Raw genomic sequence first — 22447 nt, forward strand, 5'->3', positions numbered from 1 at the left:
ACAGGGAGTCGCTATCAGGCTGTCCAAGCAAACCCACGTCTGTAACAGAGACTGAAGAAGATTGTGACAGAGCCCAACAGTCTGCAGTGGCCACCACAGTCCACCGTCTTCACATCACAATTTCAACATGTCTGTGACGTCTCCTTGCCCTTGTACTCACTGACCTGCATTCATCCATAGATGACACTCAGGACCCTGCTTCCACAGCTGTTCTTGTTCACAGCAGCATCCAGTTAGAGAGGAAACTGGATAATGCAATGATGATGTTCCAGCATCATGTTGTTGCTCCTCCTCCACATGCTTACCTGCCACAGTTTAACTCCGCCTCTCAGACAGTCATGTCACCTGATCTGCATGTTTTGCTGTACGATGACGTCATCTTGAGGTTGACGAGGAGAAAAACTAGTTTAGTCCTGCAGATGGCGATCTTGCAACGTGTTCAGAGAGCCGACACTTTGATGATGCTGCCTGGGTTGGACTCTATACGAGCAGCTTCCACTCTGGTTTCACTTTTAAATAAACTTGTTTGATTTCACTTGTAAAAGCTGAGAAATAAATATTTTATTGCAAAATTATTTGTTGGTACATTTTTTGAGGGTCAAATATCCTGTTTGATTTGAGGAATGAACTGTTAAGGTGGAATAAATGAATCAGTTGAAATACATCAGACTCCAGAAGATCCAGGGTGACATCATCGTTACCTGGCAACAGAAGCCCTCATCTGATTTTATTGGAGGATATTTACACCAGCAACACTGTTTAGTTTGATATGACGGGTTAACAACATGCTGTGATATCCAGTTCATCTGTAATAGATACTGGATCTAATCAGTCAGCAGATATTTGATCAGCTTATTTATAACTATACTAGAAACAAACACAACTGTGTTGGTGATTAATTATTTGCGCTGCTCATGATGTCATCATCACTCCCTCCTCCACCCTCAGCAGTCCCAGCATGCTGCTGTGGTGCACCCCACCCTCACTCTACACCTGAGCCACAGACCACACCCTCCACCTCAATATACACCACAGTTTTCTCTGCTGTGGAAATGAGATCAGGAGGAAATCATCATTATTATTATTTAATAAACGCTCACATTAATGTGGGCTTATTTGTTTCATATTAGAAACATTAGTTGAGTGTTTTTAGTATAAAATGGTCAAAGTCCCTCTTTTTGCTCCTCCCCTCACCTGTGGATGGGCGGTGCTGTTACCGTGGTGACAGCTTGGATGTGTTTCAGTCCTGCCTGGTTATCACTGCAGGAATCTTTCACATTTATTACAGGTAATAACTCTGATTTTTCTGTGTATTATGAACCAAATGTATCCTGATACACACAGAGATGGATGAGCAGAGGTCACATGATGAAAGAACAAACATGGAGTCTTTGATTGATTTAGATATTTATTGATGAATGCAAACAAACCTGACACTGAACCATCGTCCAGCAGAACAAACCTGATCACATGACCTGCTGACCCAAACAGTGCAAAGCTCCATGGCAACAACAACAAACAGCCTCACATATGTTAACAGAGGCTGTTAGAAGCACAGAGTCTTTACAGTCTTTCTCCTGTTTGGACACAGATCTCTGCACATCTTCATCACAGTTACTCACAGACGTGCAGAGTGTGTGGATATCAAAGCTAAGTTTCCACCATGTTTGTAGTCTGTACTGGGACTCATGGAGCATCTCTCTATGAGCACTCAGTGCGTCCCAGTTTAACCAGCAGCCTTCACACCACACATCACACAGACATGGAAACTTCAAACCTCAGACTGAAGTCACTGCCAGTCTCTGGCACCAGCGACTGTGCTAACAAACACAGCAAACAGTGAAGGTTTGGTAGAGAAAGCCGGTTGGGTAGAACCAAGTACGCGGTGGAGGAGGCGGGGTTACATTACTGGATGATTAAACATGGAACTATTTTGCTGATAATAATTGAAACGATTAAAGAAAATCAAAAAGATATTAATGCAAGATAATTCATAATTTTATAAACTGGAACGATGAAATTATTATTAATCCTTTATTTATCCAGGCAAAAAATCTTATTGAGATTAAAAATCTCATTTCCAAGAGAGACCTGGCATCATAGCAACAAAAGTCACATACCACATAGGTATATAACATTTAAAACAAATACAATATCCCATACAAACATGTGTAAAATATACAATAACAGATCAAATACAAAAAGAGTACATTAAAAACAATCACACTGAGTAAAAGAGCTGTTCTCTCGTTCCTTTAAGACAGACTTAAACTCTCCCAAGGTAACCAATTACTTAATTATATTGGCTGGATCTGATTATTGGGGGGTCATGACCCCCGTAACCCCCCTGGAAATTACGCACCTGGTCCTGAGGTCAAATCCACCATCTTTGTTTCAGGGTTTCATGTTCTCCCGTGTTTGTGTGCGTCCTCTCCGGTACTCCGGCTTCCTCCCACAGTCCAAACACATGCAGTTAGTGGGGTCAGGTTAGCTGTGAGTGGTTGTGTCTCTGTGTTATTCCACCTTAATCAATGACTTCCTGTTAGCATGAAGTGCTTCTGTAGGACTGATGTCATTTTCATGGTTGGATCATTTAAATGAAGCTGGACTCAGATGCAGTAAATAAGCTGATTGATCATTAATGAATAAAGCTGGTCAAACACATCACGTGGACACATGTGATTGTGTGTTGTAGTATTGATCCCAATGCTGGTATCAGTCCTGGATCAATAACACTGGATGGATGCGTTCAGCATGGAGCCCTGAGCTGTGTTACAGACAAACATGGAAACTGACAGGTCTGTGTCATTCACAGTCTGTAACACTTCTAAACAACAGAGGCTGACCCAAGTGCCTCAGAGCCAGGCACGCTCACATCACAGCTCTCTAAATAAGCCAGTTTCAAAATAAGAGCTGAAAGCTGTGTTTGCTTGTGTTAGCTTATTATTGTGGAGACTAACATTCAGTGATCATGTGTTCAGACTCATAATGATTACTCTCAGAAATCCTGATCTTTGTATTTACTGTGTGTTGGATCAATAACTGAGATTCATGGTATCACACAGCTGTGCTGCTGCTGATGTCAGCACATCTGGAACAATACGAGGTATCTGCTAGCAGACTGAGCAGGACGTGAGACCTGTGGACTGTTTAAAGCTGTCCCTCCACAGCTCACTCAGACCTGATCCACACCTCAGTGATATTCTCTGACTTCCTCAGTAGAGACAGAAACCATTCAGATCTGGGACCATCAGCTGACTGATGATGTCACACAGACTGTGTTTTTCAGGAACAGTGATTCTGATGTGAGCCTGCTAGCTGACAGCAGACCTGATGAAAGCACATGTTCACATCTGTGAGGACAGACTGGACTCTTTGACTGCACCTTGGTTCTCCTCAGAGGTCTGTACAGGAGCATGTCCACCCCCACTGAAGATCTCAGTCACTGTGAAACATAGAAAGCTGCTTGTGTGGCCTCTGCCTCACATGTAGATACAGCTACAGGTTTCTCTGTCAGTCAGACTGAAACAGTGTCCTGATGCTGCATCATTCAGCTCTGTGCCCCAGTCAGCATCACTGGGAGCTACCAGTGTTTCTGCCCTTTTCCTGTAACACTACACTCAGCACAGGCTCAGCTGGTATCCAGTGTTGGACTTTGGCTTCAGCTGCTGTGATAGATCCTCTAACATAGATCAGCTCTGCTACATGTTGTTAGATAAGTGCAGCTGCTGTCATGTCCTGATGTTTCTCTGGCTCAGCAGCTTCTCCATCAGAGGTTCACATGGAGCTGATCCAGTATCTCCAGTAACTGTGTTCTGTGCCTCACTGGTTCATCCTTCTGTCTGTGTGACGTCAGTCAGATGTTGAAGTTCAACTCTGTAATCTTCACTGTGTCACAGAGTTCAGTGAGTCACGTTATTCACAGTATCAATCAGATCATCAGAGAACAGCTGATCAGCAATCAGTGGTGCCAACAGCGCCTCCTGTGGTGAGAGGATGCAATAATGCAATGTAGCATTTTTCCACTGAACACTTGCAGTCATGGAAACTGTCTGTTGGATCTGTGTGACGTTGCTTTCTTGGTTAGAGTTCCTCACAAATGTCCAGATGATTCTTCTAATGAGGCGTCGACCATGTTTGCAGCTCTTTGGAAGAAAACGTCGCCCTTTGCCATCCTTACTTTTCTTTGACTTCTTCAAATGCAGCTGAACTCCAGCTGGTATTTTCTTGGACTTTGCAGCTGTTTCTGGTCATCAGTTCATTCCTGCAAACCTCTGAAGCTGAACAACAATGATGCTGCATTGCTGGCTGATCCCAAAAGGTTGATTCTGTTCATCTGGACGTTTTCAGAAACGTTTGCTCACTGATCAGGTGACTTCTTCAGTCTCAGCTGACTGCAGCTTTACAACCTTACAAACAGCACATTTGCACAATGACTGAAAGCAGCAGCACCTGATATATATGATACTAATATAATACATATACATATATAATCCATACTAATGATGAAGGAACTGAGCTCACAGTCCATTGTTCATTCAGTGAACTACTCAGTTTATTTTGGGCCTCAGAAATGCTCACTCTGTTTGTACATCACTGTCAGCAATAGACTCATTCTGCTGTGTGGACAGGAACACATGTGACATCACTTCCTGTTTGTTTGTGACTGAAGAGGAAGAAGTTTACAAGGAATCGTTTAGAAGAGTTTCAAACATCAACTGATTGAATCCATGAATCTGAAAACGTGTTTGTGAGTGAAAGAGACAGACATGTACAGACTGAACTATCTGTTCAACAGTCAGAGTGTTTCTGTAACAGGAGACACTCTTTACACTCCACTCAGCACAGGGACACTGAGCCACCAGGAGACCAGACTCTAAACCCAGGATAAAGAGTTTGAGTGAATGTGGTGTTGAAGGTGTGGAGGTGGATCAGAGTGTCAGAGGAGACTCTGTAGAAGGACAGAGTGCCAGCAGGACAGTCCACATACACTGCTGCTCTGTTAGAGACAGAGGAGGAGGAGGAGGAGATGGATGTTACTCTGTTATTGTGCCTGACATAAAGAGGACGTTCATCAGAGCAGTACAGACTCCAGGACTGATCATTGTATCCAAACCAACAGTCAGCACTGCATCCTTTCCTTCTGATGCTTCTGTAACTCACTGATATAGAAACGTCTCCTCTCCACTCGACCTCCCAGTAACAGCGACCAGTCAGACCATTTCTACACAGCAGCTGAGGACAAACATCAAATCTGTCTGGATGATCAGGATATGACTGAACCTCCTTCACACGTGTCACCTTCCTGTTGTTGTCAGACAGTTGGAGCTTTGTGTTCACTGTGTTTGTGTCGATTGTGAGTTGACAGGAATCTGATGGAGAGAACAAACACAATCCAGCTGCAGTTATTGATCCATCATCTGTTCATTGATTGACACTTTGATGATGACTCCTGACATGAAGAAGATGGTTGAATGTGTGCTGCTTTGTTTTCATGAATCCCATTAAAAACACACTTACACTTCCTCAGACCTGGTGTCAACCATCGGACTCCAGCAGGCTCCACCCTGAAAGGAGGAGGGGGGTCAGAGCAGCACAGTCAGCATGCACACATGGACATTACATGGCTCTCACACACACACTGTTACACACTGAGCTCAAAGCTCGGCTCCACTGTTTTATTCAAAGAAATCTACATTTATTTATCAGCACATTTAAAAACAGCTTGAGCCAAAGTGCTGCACAGAGTAGAGAGAAAATAGGAAACATACACAGTAATGACTATAAAGACTGGTCAGGATTGAAAGCTACAGAGTACAAATGTGTTTCCAACCGGCTTTTAAAAATGTCCAGTGTTGGTGACGACCTGATGTGAAGGGCGACTGTTCCAGAGTTTGGCTGCAGCCATCGATAAAGCTCACCTCTGTTTTTACGTCTAGTTCTGGTCAGAAGCTGCTTATCTGCAGACCTGAGGGCTCCACTTGGATTCTTTTGTTAAAGAGAGATAAGATGGAGCCAATCCATTCACAGATTTAAAGACAACCAGATCTGGAAGTGGATTCTACCACGTACTGGTAACCAGTGGAAAAAGCTGGTGATGGGTCGTCTAGCACAGACCCACCGCTGGAACCAGACAATTGATGAGGGAGAGAACTGTGACAGCGCCGTTCCTTCACTTGACCTCAGTCGCTCTCGTCTGCTCCCTCGTAACACTGCTCTTTATTGAGCTTACATGAATATGCACAAGTTCATTATGACGTCTTACACAGGTATGAACAAAGAGTACCAGTCTGTGCATAGTGTAGGTGTGTGTGTGTGTGTTCAAGATGTGACCCTGTGACCCCAAAGCTGGTGCTAAGAGTCCAGCGGTCCTCCTAACAAAGGCCTCTTATACTTATCCAGACACAGAGTAGGTGTCCTCCTACACCATAAATCAATAAGAGAGGGTACGACCTCTCTCATGACCCCAAGTGGTGTGTGCATGCCAGAGCACTCTGGAAGGCACACAGAGTCTTTACAGACTACTAAGGATCAAACCTCTATCATTATGCAATCGATTATAAAACTTTAAGCATATATGAGTAAATATTTCTAAGCATAAATGACAATCAACACTATAAACCTTACAGCTGGTTTTAATAACAGAATTTATTTGTTTCTCAAATGAGAAAGAGCTATCGAGAAACACTCCTAAATCTTTAGTTCTGAACTTTTCCAATGGGCCAGGGTCAACATTATCTGCTAATGCTAAATAGGCTGCCGTTATTAACTAATACTAATTTGATGTGAATTAGCATTATGCACTAATGTTAACATTTACTTTTTAACAATGTGAGTAGCTAATGCTAACACTATTTCCCTTAACTTTAAAAAATGTGCACGGCTAATGCTAACACTCTTTTCCCTAGCATTACAACAATCTGTGCTGCTAATGCTAAGTAGACCGCCATTAGCACCTACATCTGATTTAAGGCAAATACGCATTAGAACCTAATACTCATATTGTTTTCCTTTGCTTTATAGCAATGTGAGCAGCTAGTGCTAGGTAGGCTGATGCTTGCAGCTAATGCTAATTTGATGTGAATTAGCATTATATTAGTCGGGATTTAATGCTAAGTAGACTGCCATTAGTGGCTAACGCTAATTTTAGGTGAATAGGAATTGGCAGCTAATCCTAATACCATATTTTCTTGCTTTATAACAATGTGACCAGCTAATGCTAAGTAGGTTGCCGTTATTAGCTAATACTAATTTGAGGTGAATTAGCATTATCCGCTTATGCTAACAATTTTTTTTCGTACTTTTTAACAATATGAGTAGCTAATGTGAACAGTATTTTTCATTCAATTTTAACTTTTCCCCTGCGATGTGAAGAGTTAATGTTAAATAGGCTACCATTAGTGGCTATGCTAATTTTAGGTGAATAAGCATTGGCAACTAATGCTAATACCATATTGTCTTAATTTCTAACAATGTGAGCGGCTAATGCTAAATAGGGTGCCGTTATTAGCTAATGCTAATTTATCCGCTAATGCTAACAATGTTTTTCTTATATTTTAAAAATATGAGTAGCTAATGCTTATACTATTTTTCCTTCAATTTTAACAATGTGATGTGTGTTACCGTTAATAACTATTGCTAATTTGATGTGAATTAGCATTATCAAATAATGCTAACTATTTTCCTTTGCATTATAACGATGTGAGGACTTATGCTAAGTAGGCTGCCAATACTAGCTAATGCTAATTTGACGTGACTTAGCATCATCCGTTAATGCTAACTCTTTCCCCTTGCATTATAACAATGTGAGCAGCTAATGCTAAGAAGGCTGCTTTTATTAGCTAATGCTAATTTGATGCGAGTTAGCATTACCCGATAATGCTAAAACTTTTCACTTCCCTTTTAACAATGTTTGCAGCTAGTTCTAAGTTGGCTGATGCTTGCAGCTAAAGCTAATTTGATGTGAATTAGTGTTATATTAGTGAGGAATTAATGCTTAGTAGAATGCCATTAGTGGCTAATGCTAATTTTAGGTGAATAGGAATTGCCAGCTACTGCTAAGTAGGTTGGAGGCCGCAGGAAACAAACAGGAAGTGAGTGAAGGACACAGGAAATGTTTCCATCTGTTCCTCCTCTATTAGACATTCTCTCCATACCTGAGAGTGTCCAGTCTCCAGCCTGGATCGTTCAGTCCAGCCGACAGCAGCTTAATCCCTGAGTGACCTGGATGATTGTAGCGCAGGTCCAGCTCTCTCAGATGGGAGGGGTTGGAGCTCAGAGCTGAGGCCAGAGAAGTACAGCCTTCCTCTGTGATCAGACAGCCTGACAGACTGCAGACACACAAAACAACAATCCATCTGTCAACAATCATTTTCTCTTTGTCACAATAACATCTATCAATTTACATCCATTCAATGTAACTGTATGTATAAGTGACAATTCCCAACAGACGCCAGCAGTCATCTTAAGTTGTTTAGCAGTATAAGGTAACAGCCTACAATATAGAGCGAAAGCCCCAACCATCAGACAATCCACTGTGAGCAGCACTTGGTGATGGTGGGAAGGAAGAACTCCCTTTGACACAAAGATCCTCCCAGTGAAAACAGGCTCCAGGAGAAGCATCTACCATGACTGGTTGCAGGGTGAGGGGAAAGAGAAGAGATGAGCTCAGAGAGACAAGAACAAAATACAAACTAGGGAGAGAGGAGACAAAAGTTAAGGAGATGCAGTAGTGACATATAAAAGCACCAGGAGTGAAAAGAGGGGAGTGGAGAAGAAGAGCAGAAGCATCATGGGAAGTCCACCAACATCCTGAGCCTATAGCAGCATAACTAGGGGATGGTTCAGGGTCACCTGATCCAGCTCGAACTATAAGCTTTATCAAAAAGGAAAGTTTGAAGCTGATCTTCAAAGTAGAGAGGGTGTCTGTCTCCTGAACTCAAACTGGGAGCTGCTTCCACACCAAGTCCAACATAGCCAGGCTGAGTTGTTAGATTAGTCCAAAGTCAAGTCAGAAAGTCATTATTTGTGTCAAATGTAGAAATAACTAAAAAGTTATTTCTCAATCTGATATTAAAAAGTTTAAATGGTGAAAAAACCTGTAATGAAAACAGAAAGAGTCAATAAAAGCCTCTTTAGAGGGTCACCAGTTTAAAATTCAGACATTTAAACTGGTGATTCTCCTTCTCTGCTCCATTTCCTCTCTAGACTTCCTGTTCCTAGGAGGGATTTGATTGGCTGAACGTCCTTTTGGCCTTTCTTTAGTTCTTTGGGTGCTAATCAAAATGTATGAGTCATGTGACGTGACATAAGGAATTCCATAAGGAATGGAATGATGTGAAAACCATCACGGGCCACAACACCAAGAACAGCACATTGGGGGGGAATGTGGAGAAGGCAAACAAACTCAACTACGTCTTCAACAGGTTTGACATCCTCCGACCACAGGTACAGCATGCCCAGGACCCACTACAGTTTGCATACAAACACTATGTGCCAAACTCCAGACTGACAGTGAAACATCAGGCCAGTGTTAGAAGATAAAGTTCAGGAAAGTTTCTTAATGGTTCAGAAGATGTTCAGCAGAGGACGACTTAAAGATGTGTGTAGGACCCATAATTAAATGTATTGAATTTTGATGATCACTGGGTTTTCATTTGTTTGGTTGCTATGGTGATGTGTAACGGAAGTCACGTGGGTGCTAGCGGTGAAATTAAGTGGGCGTTGTCAGTCTGTCATTCACTGGTTTGATTTTGACAGAGAGGAGGGCTGGGTAGCCGTAGTTTTTGTTGACCGCTGCACAACGAGTTTCCCCTTGTTGCATTAGAGCCTGTGATGTTTTAAGAGTCTGAATCGTGAGCCGATCACATTACTCTGTAAACTCTCAAAGCACTTTAATAAACAAGTAAGCAATTCCACCTCTCGCATTATTGCGTAAAGTTGACAGCGTGTCATGCAAATAGGCAGGCTCCATCCTCGGCCTCTAGCGACTGTGGAAGTTGCTACAATGTGCATGAAATGGAGGCTTCTGATTGGTCAGAATGAGCCTGTGAAAATGGGATGAACTTTGTATAAAGAAAGAAAACAAATTTAGTCTTTTCATGGAAATCTACCTTTTTAAAAGTGATTCAAATCAAAGCTAACGCCATGCCAGCTTGTAGCTTTGATTGACAGTGTGTAGAACAAGCCTGATGACACAAACTTCCAGAAAACCTAAAAACCAACATAATGCATCTCAAGGACTCAATTTTGCCATTTCTCCACAACAGTTGCCCATAGTGGACCTCATCACAGCCACAGAAACCGCCATACGGATTAATAAATTATCACAGACAGAAGCAGAGCAAATCAGGATGAAAGTCTCAGCCACCCTCTCCAGTGCCAAAGTCCCTCCATCCAACCTCACAATACAAGAAAAGAAGGCCGTCGCTTCCCTGAGAAGAGACCACAACATCACTGTTTCACCAGCTGATAAGGGAAGATGCACCGTGGTCCTAAACACTACAGATTACCATACAAAGATCACTACTCTCCTCAGTGACAACAATACCTACGAAGCCTTAAAGCGAGACCCCACAAGCAGCTACAAAAAGAAAGTTATAGCTTGCCTTCAAGACTTTGAAAAGGACAAAATTATTGACCGCCTTACATATCACCGCCTTTACCCAGGGGATGCCATACCCTGCATCTACGGACTTCCTAAAATCCACAAGGAAGCGGTTCCACTCAGACCCATAGTCAGCAGCATAAACTCAGCCACTTATAACATTGCAAAACACCTTGCTACCATCCTTGCTCCTCTCGTGGGGAACACCCCACACCACATCAAGAACTCCACCGACTTCACCGACAAGGTCCAGAAACTTACCCTGGATCCAGATGAAACCATGGTGTCCTTTGATGTAGTCTCTCTCTTCACTTGCATACCCACCACGGAGGCCGTGGAGACTGTCAGAAAACGACTACAAGAAGACAGCTCCTTGGAGGACAGGACCAACTTCACACCCGATCAGATCTGCACCCTGTTAGACCTCTGCCTCACCACTACATACTTCAAATACAACAAAGGCTTCTACAGACAAAAACATGGCTGTGCCATGGGCTCCCCCGTGTCACCTATTGTAGCCAACCTTTACATGGAGGAAGTGGAAAGGAAGGCCCTTGGCTCTTTCAACGGAAGAGTACCCAGCCACTGGTACAGATATGTGGACGACACCTGGGTCAAAATCAAGACACAAGAAGTGGAATCCTTCACTGCGCACATTAACTCTGTGGATAAAAACATCAAGTTCACCAGGGAAGACACAAAGGGCGACTGTTTGCCTTTCCTGGACTGCGCTGTGCACATTGAAGAGAACGGCAACCTCAACATCGAAGTTTACCGGAAGCCCACACACACGGACCAGTACCTCCTCTTTGACTCCCATCACCCTCTGGAACACAAACTTGGAGTAATTAGGACCCTACACCACCGGGCAGAACTGTCATGGTCCTGGGCCACGTTGGCCCAGTATTCTTAGTTTCCATGTATTTTTGTATTTCGTTCCTTATTTAGACCATGTTTTCTGAGTTGCCCTGTTGTGTTGTTCCCTAAGTGTTTTCCCTTCATGGCTTTTACCCCCTGTGTGCCCCTCTGTGTATCTGTGAGCCCTCGTCTCTCCTTATGTTTTATTCCATGTTTCCCCTGCCCTTTATGTCTAAGTTCTCCCCGCGCTCTCTCTCCCCCCTGTGTGCCCTCTATGTATTTATGAGCCCTCGTCTCCCTTTGTGGTTGTTTCATGTTTCCCCAGCCTGTTATGTCTGTGTTTTCCCCGTGCTCTCTCTCCTCCTGTCTGAACCTCTGTGCCTGTACCCGTCAGTGTTATGTTCACCCCGCCCTGTCTCGTTATGATTATCAGTGTCACCTGTGTTCCCCGTGTGTTCCCACTTCCCTCGTTAACCCTCTGTGTATTTCTGTCTGCGTCTCCCTCTGTTCAGCGTGACGTCGTCCCTCATGTTGTGTGGATCTCCCTGTGTCTCTCTGCGTATGTTAGTTTACTTTTCCCAGTTTAGTTTTGTATTTCCTATGTTCTGCCATTCCAGCATTAAAGCTGTGATTTTGAGTTCATCCCCGTATCTGTGAGTTTTGCGTTTGGGTCCTCCTCCTGCCTGCCACACAGCGTTTCATGACAGTACGACGTCACCAGTAATGGACCCAGCAACTCACAACCCCTCCGCTGAGCTCCGGGAGGATTTGATCTATACGGTGGAGTACCACTGTCAGGAGTGGGAGGCGCTGCCAGGAGACGAACACCGGGAGGTCGTAGCCGCCCGTCTACAGCGGATGGTGTCCGGACTCCCGTGGCTGTTCGGCGCGCTGCACCCCCACATCCGGGACTTCCTTGTTTCCACCGTAGGCGTCCGCCCGGAGCTGCCTCTCCAGTGTGAGGGGTCGGAGGACGTTCAGCCCGGTCCGCTGGAGGATTCGCGGCCCGGCTCATCTCCTCCCCCCTCTCGGCGAAAACGGCGCTCACGCCGCCGCCGCCCTAACGTTTCTGAGCAAACTCCGGTGGTGAGTGACACTAACTGTTTCTTCCATGCCACTTCCAAGTCGGACCAACTCGGACAATATTCTGCTCCTGAGTCCGCTGTTTTTCAGGTCCGTAACACATCAGAAATGAATAGTGAGTTTGAATATGACTGTGTTTCCAGGGCTCATAATGTTTCTAAGTTCACCTCCGCACCTTTTAAGCACGAGACTGAGTTCATTACCCCCCCAGAGACTGCTGTTCATGCTGAATTAAAGAATCCTGGCACTGTAAGCTCCATGCGCGTCATCCCAGAGGCCATTAACTCCGTGTCTGGTAATTCTGGGTCGGTTAATCCTGAACCTGCATTGCCTACCCTCACGCCCATGTTTCAGTGTGACTATTTTTCCTGTGCTCCTCCCAGGTCAGCAGCAATTAACACACAGACTGATAATCTCACCTTAGAGAAGCAAAAGACTATTGTTGAGCTGCATACTCATGAACAACACCGTGAAGTTAACAGTTCTGAGGTCCCTGTACCTGCTGAGTATAAGACTGTGAATGGTGTTTCTTCACTCCTGGACTATGCTGCTCTCCAACCTATATATTTAGAAACCGTTTGTGTGAATGCTCCTGTGTCCGCAACGGATCCCTTTGTGCTTGGTATTACTGACTCTGCTAAACCTGGATCTTCCTGTGCTGTGACTGTTTTAGAGACTGCTACTCCTAACATGGACAGCTTAAGGCCTACAGAGTTGCCAGGAGTGACTCGCCATGAATCTCTGTTAGCCGCCCGGCCCGAAGCTCAGTCGCCACCTCCACCACATTCAGCCTCGCTTCCCATAGCACAGTCACATCCACAGCCTGACTTACTACAAACCTTATTTCAATCCCTAGCCCAGTCAATAGCTCAGTTGGTAGAGGAATCATCAGCCTTATCGTCAGCTCGGTTTCCAACTTTACAACCATCACTGCAGTCTCCAGTGTCCCCAGTGCAGTCTCCAGTGTCCCCAGTGCAGTCTCCAGTGTCCCCAGTGCAGTCTCCAGTGTCCCCAGTGCAGTCTCCAGTGTCCCCAGTGCAGTCACCTGCAGCCCTGCTTTCCCCAGTGCAGTCTCCAGTGTCCCCAGTGCAGCCTTCTTTAGCACAGTCACCCACTCAACCACCAGCACCACAACCGTCACCACCTCTAGTTCATTCCCCTGTGGAGTCATTAACTCCACCACCTACTCCACTCTCACCACCACCGTTACAACAGACATCAGTTCAGTCCCCTGTGCCAGTGCAGACGCCCTCAGTTCAGTCTCCCGTGCAGTTATCTACTTCACCACCGTCAGTAGCTCAGCTCCCACTCTCACCCGTGTCTCCAGCAGCTCAGCTCCCGCTCTCACCCGTGTCTCCAGCAGCTCAGCTCCCGCTCTCACCCGTGTCTCCAGTAACTCAGTTAGCTGCCCAGCAGCCACTCTCCGCTCAGTCTCCTGTGTCGCCAGTTTTGCTCATTCACTCCATGCAGAGAGGTAACCGGATTTCTACTCAGGGTACTTTCCATGGTTTAGCCGCCGTTGGCACAGTTTGCCACTCCAGGGCTTCCCCAGAGGCTAGGTCTCAGTCACCAGCTGATTCTGGACCCCTGAAGTTTAAGCAGCCCCCTAAGAACTGCACCATGTTCGCATTGCCTGGGCAGAGTCAGTGCTCAGTGCAGCGCCAGTTGTCCTCATGTCGGCCGAAGGACTTCATGCCTGTTGGCGTTGTTTTGGTCTCCGCTGGAGGGTCCGAGGGGCCCGTTCAGCCTCCTGTCTCCGCTGGAGGGTCCGAGGGGCCCGTTCAGCCTCCTGTCTCCGCTGGAGGGTCCGAGGGCCCGTTCAGCCTCCTGTCTCCGCTGGAGGGTCCGAGGGGCCCGTTCAGCCTCACGCTGCATCGGCTGGAGGGCCCGAGGAGCCTGTCCAGCCGCCATCCGCAACCGCCTCGTCGTCGCCTGGTCCAGCTGCATCCGCGACCGCCTCGTCGTCGCCTGGTCCAGCCGCATCCGAGTCTTCGTCATCGCCTGGGCCAGCCTCTGCCTGTGCTTCTGCTACGCCTGGTCCAGTCTCAGCCTGTGCTTCTGGTCCAGCTTTGGCTTCTGCTTCTGCAGCTCCGCCTGGTCCGGCTTCGGCCTCTGCAGCTCCGTCTGGACCTGCCTCCGAGTCTTCGTCCTCGTCTGGACCTGCCTCCGAGTCTTCGTCCTCGTCTGGACCTGCCTCCGAGTCTTCGTCCTCGTCTGGCCCGGCCTCAGGGTCTTCGTCCTCGTCTGGCCCGGCCTCCTCAGAGCCTTCGTCTGCTGCAGCCTCAGCCTGTGCTTCGCCTGGTCCCGTCTCGACTGGTCCTGTGCCCACCGGGCCTCGGCCAGTACGCCTGACACTGGAGAGCCGCCGCCGCTGCCTTCCGCGCGGCCGGCCCCCTGAACTGCACCGCCATCGCCTGAGTGGCCGCCGTCGCCTTCCGCACGGCCGGCCCCCGGACCGCCTTCGCCTGAGTGGCCGCCGTCGCCTTCCGCACGGCCGGCCCCCGGACCGCCTTCGCCTGAGTGGCCGCCGTCGCCTTCCGCACGGCCGGCCCCCGGACCCTCTTCTCCTGGGTGGCCGCCGTCGCCTTCCGCACGGTCGGCCCCCGGACCAGCGCTGTCATCGTCGCCGCCGCCTCCCGCGCGGTCGGCCTCCTGAACTGCTCCGTCGTCTCCTTCACCGCCGCCGTTGCCTTGCGCACGGCCGGCCTCCTGAACTGTTTCCACGTCGCCGCCGTTGCCTTGCGCACGGCCGGCCTCCTGAACTGTTTCCACGTCGCCGCCGTTGCCTTGCGCACGGCCGGCCTCCTGAACTGTTTCCACGTCGCCGCCGTTGCCTTGCGCACGGCCGGCCTCCTGAACTGTTTCCACGTCGCCGCCGTTGCCTTGCGCACGGCCGGCCTCCTGAACTGTTTCCACGTCGCCGCCGTTGCCTTGCGCACGGTCGGCCTCCTGAACTGTTTCCACGTCTCCGCCGTTGCCTTCCGCATGGTCGGCCCCCTGAACTGCTCTGTGTTTGGGTTATTTTCTTGGGCTCCGGTGTTTGCTGTGCTCTTCTTTTGTTTTCTGTTCCGGGCCCTCCGTCCTGGGCCCCCGCCGCCCGCCCTGGGTTGTTTTCTGTTTGGTTTTGTTTTTCTGTGTTTGGGCTGTCTGGAGCCAGCCCTTGAGGGGGGGGTACTGTCATGGTCCTGGGCCATGTTGGCCCAGTATTCTTAGTTTCCATGTATTTTTGTATTTCGTTCCTTATTTAGACCATGTTTTCTGAGTTGCCCTGTTGTGTTGTTCCCTAAGTGTTTTCCCTTCATGGCTTTTACCCCCTGTGTGCCCCTCTGTGTATCTGTGAGCCCTCGTCTCTCCTTATGTTTTATTCCATGTTTCCCCTGCCCTTTATGTCTAAGTTCTCCCCGCGCTCTCTCTCCCCCCTGTGTGCCCTCTATGTATTTATGAGCCCTCGTCTCCCTTTGTGGTTGTTTCATGTTTCCCCAGCCTGTTATGTCTGTGTTTTCCCCGTGCTCTCTCTCCTCCTGTCTGAACCTCTGTGCCTGTACCCGTCAGTGTTATGTTCACCCCGCCCTGTCTCGTTATGATTATCAGTGTCACCTGTGTTCCCCGTGTGTTCCCACTTCCCTCGTTAACCCTCTGTGTATTTCTGTCTGCGTCTCCCTCTGTTCAGCGTGACGTCGTCCCTCATGTTGTGTGGATCTCCCTGTGTCTCTCTGCGTATGTTAGTTTACTTTTCCCAGTTTAGTTTTGTATTTCCTATGTTCTGCCATTCCAGCATTAAAGCTGTGATTTTGAGTTCATCCCCGTATCTGTGAGTTTTGCGTTTGGGTCCTCCTCCTGCCTGCCACACAGCGTTTCATGACAAGAACATGTTCCCTCTAAGCCTGAAGGAAAAAAGAAGGAACACACACATGTAAAGGAAGCACTCAAAACGTGCGGCTATCCTAAATGGGCGTTCTTAAAGTCAGCAAAGACGCACAGAAAAGAAGACCAGACACCAGCGAGGGAGGATAAGAAGGACAGACGCAACAACATTGTCATCCCCTATGTAGCCGGTGTATCAGAGAAACTCAGGAGAGTTTTCTCCAAGCATGACATCCCGGTGCATTTCAGACCCAGCAACACACTCAGACACAAACTGGTTCACCCGAAAGATAAAACTCCAAAACACAGACTTTTTTCTTTTTTTTTTCTTCTTTTTTTTTTTCAAGGTTGGCAAGTATGGCCACAACACCTCACTTTTTTTGCCACATGTATCCAAACCACGTCTCAGCTGTTTGTGGAGGTAAAATACATCCGCACAATTACGCTCAGCCATTGTCGTGAGTGCGCGCGCCAAGGCGCTGCGAGACATTTATACAGCCGTATTTCACACATGACTATGAAAGGCGGAAGAGGAAGTAGTTCCTTTGAATGTAGACAATCCGAATGTTATCGTTTCTTTCCACTGTGTTCCTGTTAATGATAAACTACAAATTTACTCTAAATTACTAAACTATCAATATTTTAATGTGAGAATCGATTCTGGAACATAAATGATTGGTATCGGAGGAATCGATATTTCAGGATCGATCCGCACATCCCTATTAAATACAAGAAGAGACACACATACTCAAACATGCACGTATATCTAAGGACTTACATATGTCTGCAGATGCTGTTCAGTCATGGTAACACACACACAGTCAGTAGCACACTGTGCTGCACAGTGGCTGTAATTACTTCACACATACACACATTTCCCAAGTGATACCTGACACACACAGCTGCCTGCAGCTCAAACATGTTCGTACATGTCATTCCAACATGCTGCTGAATGGGAGCTCAGACAAAAACATCTAAACACACACACACACACACACACACACAGTGTTGCCAACTCCTCAGTAAGGAAAATCGCTATTGGTTGTCCTAAAAGTCGCTAGAAGTCGCTAAATGACGTCATCGCTTAATTTGCATAATTGATCATGCTAATGTAATTGTAACCTACGTTGTTGGAGAGAGAAATAACATCGTGGCAGAGACATAAAGACATAAAGACATAAAGTGAGTAAAAAACGTCCTAAATGCATTTAGAGTTTATTGAGTTTATTTAGTTTATTTATTTTACAAATTAATTTCTTTTAGCAATTATTGTTTTTTTTAATGTCACAATTCCAACCCTGCTCCTTTACCCGGGCTTGGACCGGCAAAAGTGACCCGAAATAGGCACTCTGGTGGAGTTACTTTGTGTGTGTGTTTATAAGTAGTTTTAAACCTTGTGATCCACAAAACAGCATAAGAGTAAAAGAAGAACTGACTGCGTTACAGCACCCGCTGCTTGTTGAGAGTAAAAGCGATACGCGCTTTCACGTCTTTTTTTAGCGACTTTCTTTAGAAAAAAAGTTGCTAAGGGGTCTGAAAACTCGCTAAGTTGGCAACACTGCACACACACGCACACAGACTCAGAAAGTTAAACCAGTATCAATTTAAACATTAGACCACAGAGATAATTTGAGTCTGTAAAGTAAGAACATTTACAAAGTGATGTTTTTTTTTTTTCAAAACTTCAATATTTTTAAGTGTGGACAGTCTCAAACATGAGGAACTGTTAACAGGGTTGATTTTATTTGATGTGAATGCGATTTTTGCCTGGCATTATTTGAAACTAACCATTTTTATGGTCTTATGTTAGCTGCTGGATCATTCCTTATGAAATGAGTCAAGGCTGAGAAACGTTCCCACACGAACAGCCTTAAATCAGCTACAATATCACATATAAAGAAGCCATGCAAGAAACCTTTATACTACTATTTGTTCCTTCTTACAGACTCTGAAGCTGTAGAGTTAGTTAAATGTAAATATGCCCCCTTTTTAATTCACAGTAAATATTATCAGACAATCACCCAGGGCTCCAAATTTCCGAGTGTTAGAAAATGACTGTAATACACACAGAATTATGGCTAGAAGACAAATGTAGATAAAAGGAGATCTTTTATATTTAACTTGTTTTGAGGAGTCCCTATATGATGATATAAACCAAGAAAGTTTGCCAAAATAACACTATTTTAATTTTTTTTAGTAAAATATGAGAAAATAGAAATAAAATATGAGAAAATAGAAACAAAACACAGACTTAACAATGTGGTGTATGCTGTACAGTGCAGCGAGGAATGCTCAGACCTCTACATTGGAGAGACCAAACAGCCACTTCACAAGCGCATGGCACAACACAGAAGAGCCACCTCCACAGGACAAGACTCAGCAGTCCATCTGCATTTTAAGGATAAAGGTCACTCTTTCGAGGATGCCAATGTTCACATTTTGGACAGAGAGGACAGATGGTTTGAAAGAGGAGTGAAAGAAGCATCTATGTCCACTGTGAGCGACCATCTTTGAACAGAGGCGGGGTTTACGACACCAACTCTCTGCCATCTATAATCCAGTTTTGAGATCCTTCCCAGACGCCTTAACGCCCACTCACATCCTGGGCCATCTGACCTCAGGAATTCGCATGATAAGGTGGGGCCAGGTTTCACAATGAACTCACCCGAAACTCTGGCTGATTGGGACCCACACCCAGTTTCACACCTTGGCTCAGGTGATTAGAGGGTCATCAGGGGGAGGGCGTTTCTCCAAAACATGTGTCCATCAGAATTATGGACAGTCGTGTATAATAAGTAGACTTGTTCAGATTTGTCCAACACTTTTGTCTGTCAGTGTTTTACAGAATATCATCAAAGAGTCATGATAGTGACCATTAGTGTCACTGTGGAGAGGCTTATTCCAGCATCACTGACTTCATGGTTCCAGTTTCCATCACTAAGGACTACATGTACTGATGCTGCTGTTAGCCATCTTAGCATGCTACCTCCAACAGGTGGTCAGTGGGAGAGCAGAAGATGATATCAGTGACATCCAAACAAGGAAGGAAGAGACTGTTGAAGGCAGCGAGCTGTGACTGCTGTGAACAGCACACTATTCTTTCCCTGTGTCAACATACATGAGGCTGTTTCAGCTGCTTAGTTATTCAGTGCAACACACCACGAACTCCTTTATACAACTAAGTATACTGAAAGCACACTGCTGTGGTTGCTGTGGGAACCATCCATATATTCAGCTGTTTGGGGCTGAGTCTGCTTCCTCATCCTTGGAAAAAACTCTTAAAGTTTGATGTGTTTTTGACTTGAATTGTGGGGATTATATCATTTCTATATTGTGTTTATTGTTATATCCTGTTATTAAGCTTTGAGCAGTGGCATTTGATTAAATATTCATTCCATTTATTAAACATACAGTTTCAATCATGTTATTACACCTATGGGAAAATGTGCTTACAAAGGAGTTGGCCTTCTGTCTGGTAGGAGGTTACAAGCTTTATCTGGTGAGGTAAGAGGTGAGACAGAATGCAGTGAGGTCGTGACAGCTCGCTTGCGTACACAGACATTATATAGACACATTTCTAGGTTAGAGTTAAGACGTATTTTTCTTGTAACTGCATTTTGTGCCTGCATAAGCAACAGTTTTTTGTAGGATGTGCTTCTGATGTTCCAGAGATAAGTGAGAATAAGAAGATCTACAGGAAGCACCTGGCGTGGAGACGGAGAAAATGTCTTTTTGAGTGTGCGTCAAAGATTGTCAGCAGAAAAGCTGTGGTTACTGTAACTTATGCATGTTATGTATCTGCTTTGATGCATGAGATATAAAAACATGACATATAAAAACATTTTAAGTATGCTTTTTGGGGGGATTTATGCTGAGGATTGTGACGGTGTATTTCCTCCACACGTGTGTTTAATAAAATCATTGTTTTGACACACTTGGACCTGTGGTCATTTGTCATTTCACGAATTCAGGACAGATGTGTGCCAAAATTGGCCTTTCTGTACAACGTCTGTTACGGCCTCTGGCCTCAGGTGGCCCCGCCTTCCTCTAGGTAAATCAATGTGTTCCAGGACTCGTGTGTGATTGGTTACTGGGAGACCCGTGCCAACCCTCTCTTATGCAGAATGAAGTGTGCCAGACCACACGGACGATTGGCTGCCCGGGGATCCCGTGATGCTCCAAGAGGCAATCAGTGGCTGATCGTGCCCACCTGTGGCTACAAAAGGCTGGAGGTCCTTCACTCAGTGGCTGCTGCTTAGGACTAAACATGCAGTTTGCCCTTCGTGCCTCCCTCGTCGATCTTTTGTTGAACTTGTTCATATTGCTGAACTTTGTCGAATCTTGGTGCATGCTTTAAACTTAGTCTGATTAGAGTTTTGAGCTGCTAGCTGGCTGTGGGTAGGATTTTGTGAAGCTGGCTTGCCTTAGTTAAAACCCTAGCTTTTATTTTGTGTGCGGCCAGCCTGCCTTAGTTACCCTTTAACTTTTACTCGTGACTGTTCTTTCTTTATGTAATAATTGTCTGCCCAGTGGTCTGTTGAACAGCCCTGTCGGTTTTCTGTTTAAAGTTTGTAATTAAAACCTTTTGCTTTACTCAGTTTTGTGTTGGGGGCTCGTGTATGTTACTCCCTCCCTGACGCCTAGCAGAGGGGGTCGTAACACGTCAACATATTAATTTATTAACAGTACTGTTATTTTTCACTGTTTCACTTTAGAAACATAAATCTTTACACAGACAGTGTTGGGGAGTAACGACATACATTACATATTTAAAATACAAAATATAAGTATCTATATTCAGTTACTGTTAGAGTTAAATTGTTAAATGTTTGTCATTTTTATGTTTACCATTTGTACAGTGTTTAACTCTGATGAAAGAAATTCCACTGTCCTTCCCCCCAGATTCTCGAGGTTCTGGTGGGGGGGTGAAATGTTTTATTGCAGATACATCTTATCTTTTGATGTAAGCTTCCTGGGTTTACGACCCTTTGGTCAGCAGGAGGTCTGACACACACACACACACACACACACACACACACACACACACACACACACACACACACACACACACACACACACACACACACACACACACACACACACACATTCTTACAGAAGTTCACACATATACATACAAATGCCTTGTCTTAGGACCATGTGGGCGTGGCTTTGTTCTGACGTGTTTTGTGTGAACTGTGTCTCAATGAAAGGCAGCAGGAGGAGGTCAGATCTGGGGGTCATTTTCGTGGTGGACACAGACGAGGCCTCCCTTGCTCAAATAATCGATCGATCGACTGTCTTATTTTCTTCATGATGAATAAGTCTCTAGAATTAGCGGGGCTTGTGGAAACACAGACCCAACAGTTACTGTTTAAAAAGGTGGTATTCAGAATACAGTTACTTTGTTGAAATAAATGGATTACACAGTGATCTTTTCCTGTTTCATATGTTAGGCTATGTCCTCTCTATTTTTGGTTATTTTATTTTTAGATACCACACACACACACACACACGCTCCATGTTCTTCCTGGTTCTTCCTGCTCTGTTTTCCAGTATGTGATAGAGATATGCCAGCATTAGACAGCATCACGTTCTCTGGGACCTAATCCCTGCCTCGCTGAAAGCTGTTTATATAATTACCCATTCTCTCTAAAAGATGGGATGAGGGAGCCCTGTGCCTCTGTGCATGAAAAAGTCTGCATGCGTGTGACAGAGTGAATGAGAGTCAGGCGGGTAACTTGGCTTAAACAGATGAGTTAAGTATATGGAATCAAACAAAAAGACAATCAGCACTGGGACCAAAGTTAATGGTATTTTGTACCACTGGGTATCTAAATTTAGTAATTACACGCCAAAGCCCACTGATCAATGACCATGAGTACCATTCACAGAGAGTTGGGGAATGGCTGCTTTAACAGCACTGTAAGATGGCGAAGGATGTACCAAAAAGTCAAAGGAGCTTGCAAAGAAAAGCGTCTGGACTTCTTTAAATTGCTTGAAGACGTTTCACCTCTCATCCGAGAAGCTTCTTCAGTT

At 45.5% G+C, this 22447-nt stretch overlaps 1 protein-coding gene across 1 annotated transcript in view; it reads right to left on the reverse strand.

The window, feature by feature from the left end:
* Positions 1-1422: 1422 nt before the first annotated feature.
* LOC308396031 (protein NLRC3-like) overlaps positions 1423-22447 on the reverse strand; it is a 49044-nt gene continuing 28019 nt past the window's right edge. The window contains exons 7-9 of the mRNA XM_080881090.1: positions 8157-8330; positions 5521-5567; positions 1423-5372 (exon numbers count right to left, since the gene is read on the reverse strand). Of these exons, the coding sequence (XP_080737216.1) occupies positions 4840-5372; positions 5521-5567; positions 8157-8330 (754 nt within the window). The 3' untranslated portion in view covers positions 1423-4839. The remainder of the gene's footprint in view (positions 5373-5520; positions 5568-8156; positions 8331-22447) is intronic.

The sequence above is a fragment of the Rhamphochromis sp. 'chilingali' genome, assembly GCF_963969265.1.
Source record: "Rhamphochromis sp. 'chilingali' genome assembly, chromosome: 1".
Taxonomy (NCBI): Eukaryota; Metazoa; Chordata; class Actinopteri; order Cichliformes; family Cichlidae; genus Rhamphochromis; species Rhamphochromis sp. 'chilingali'.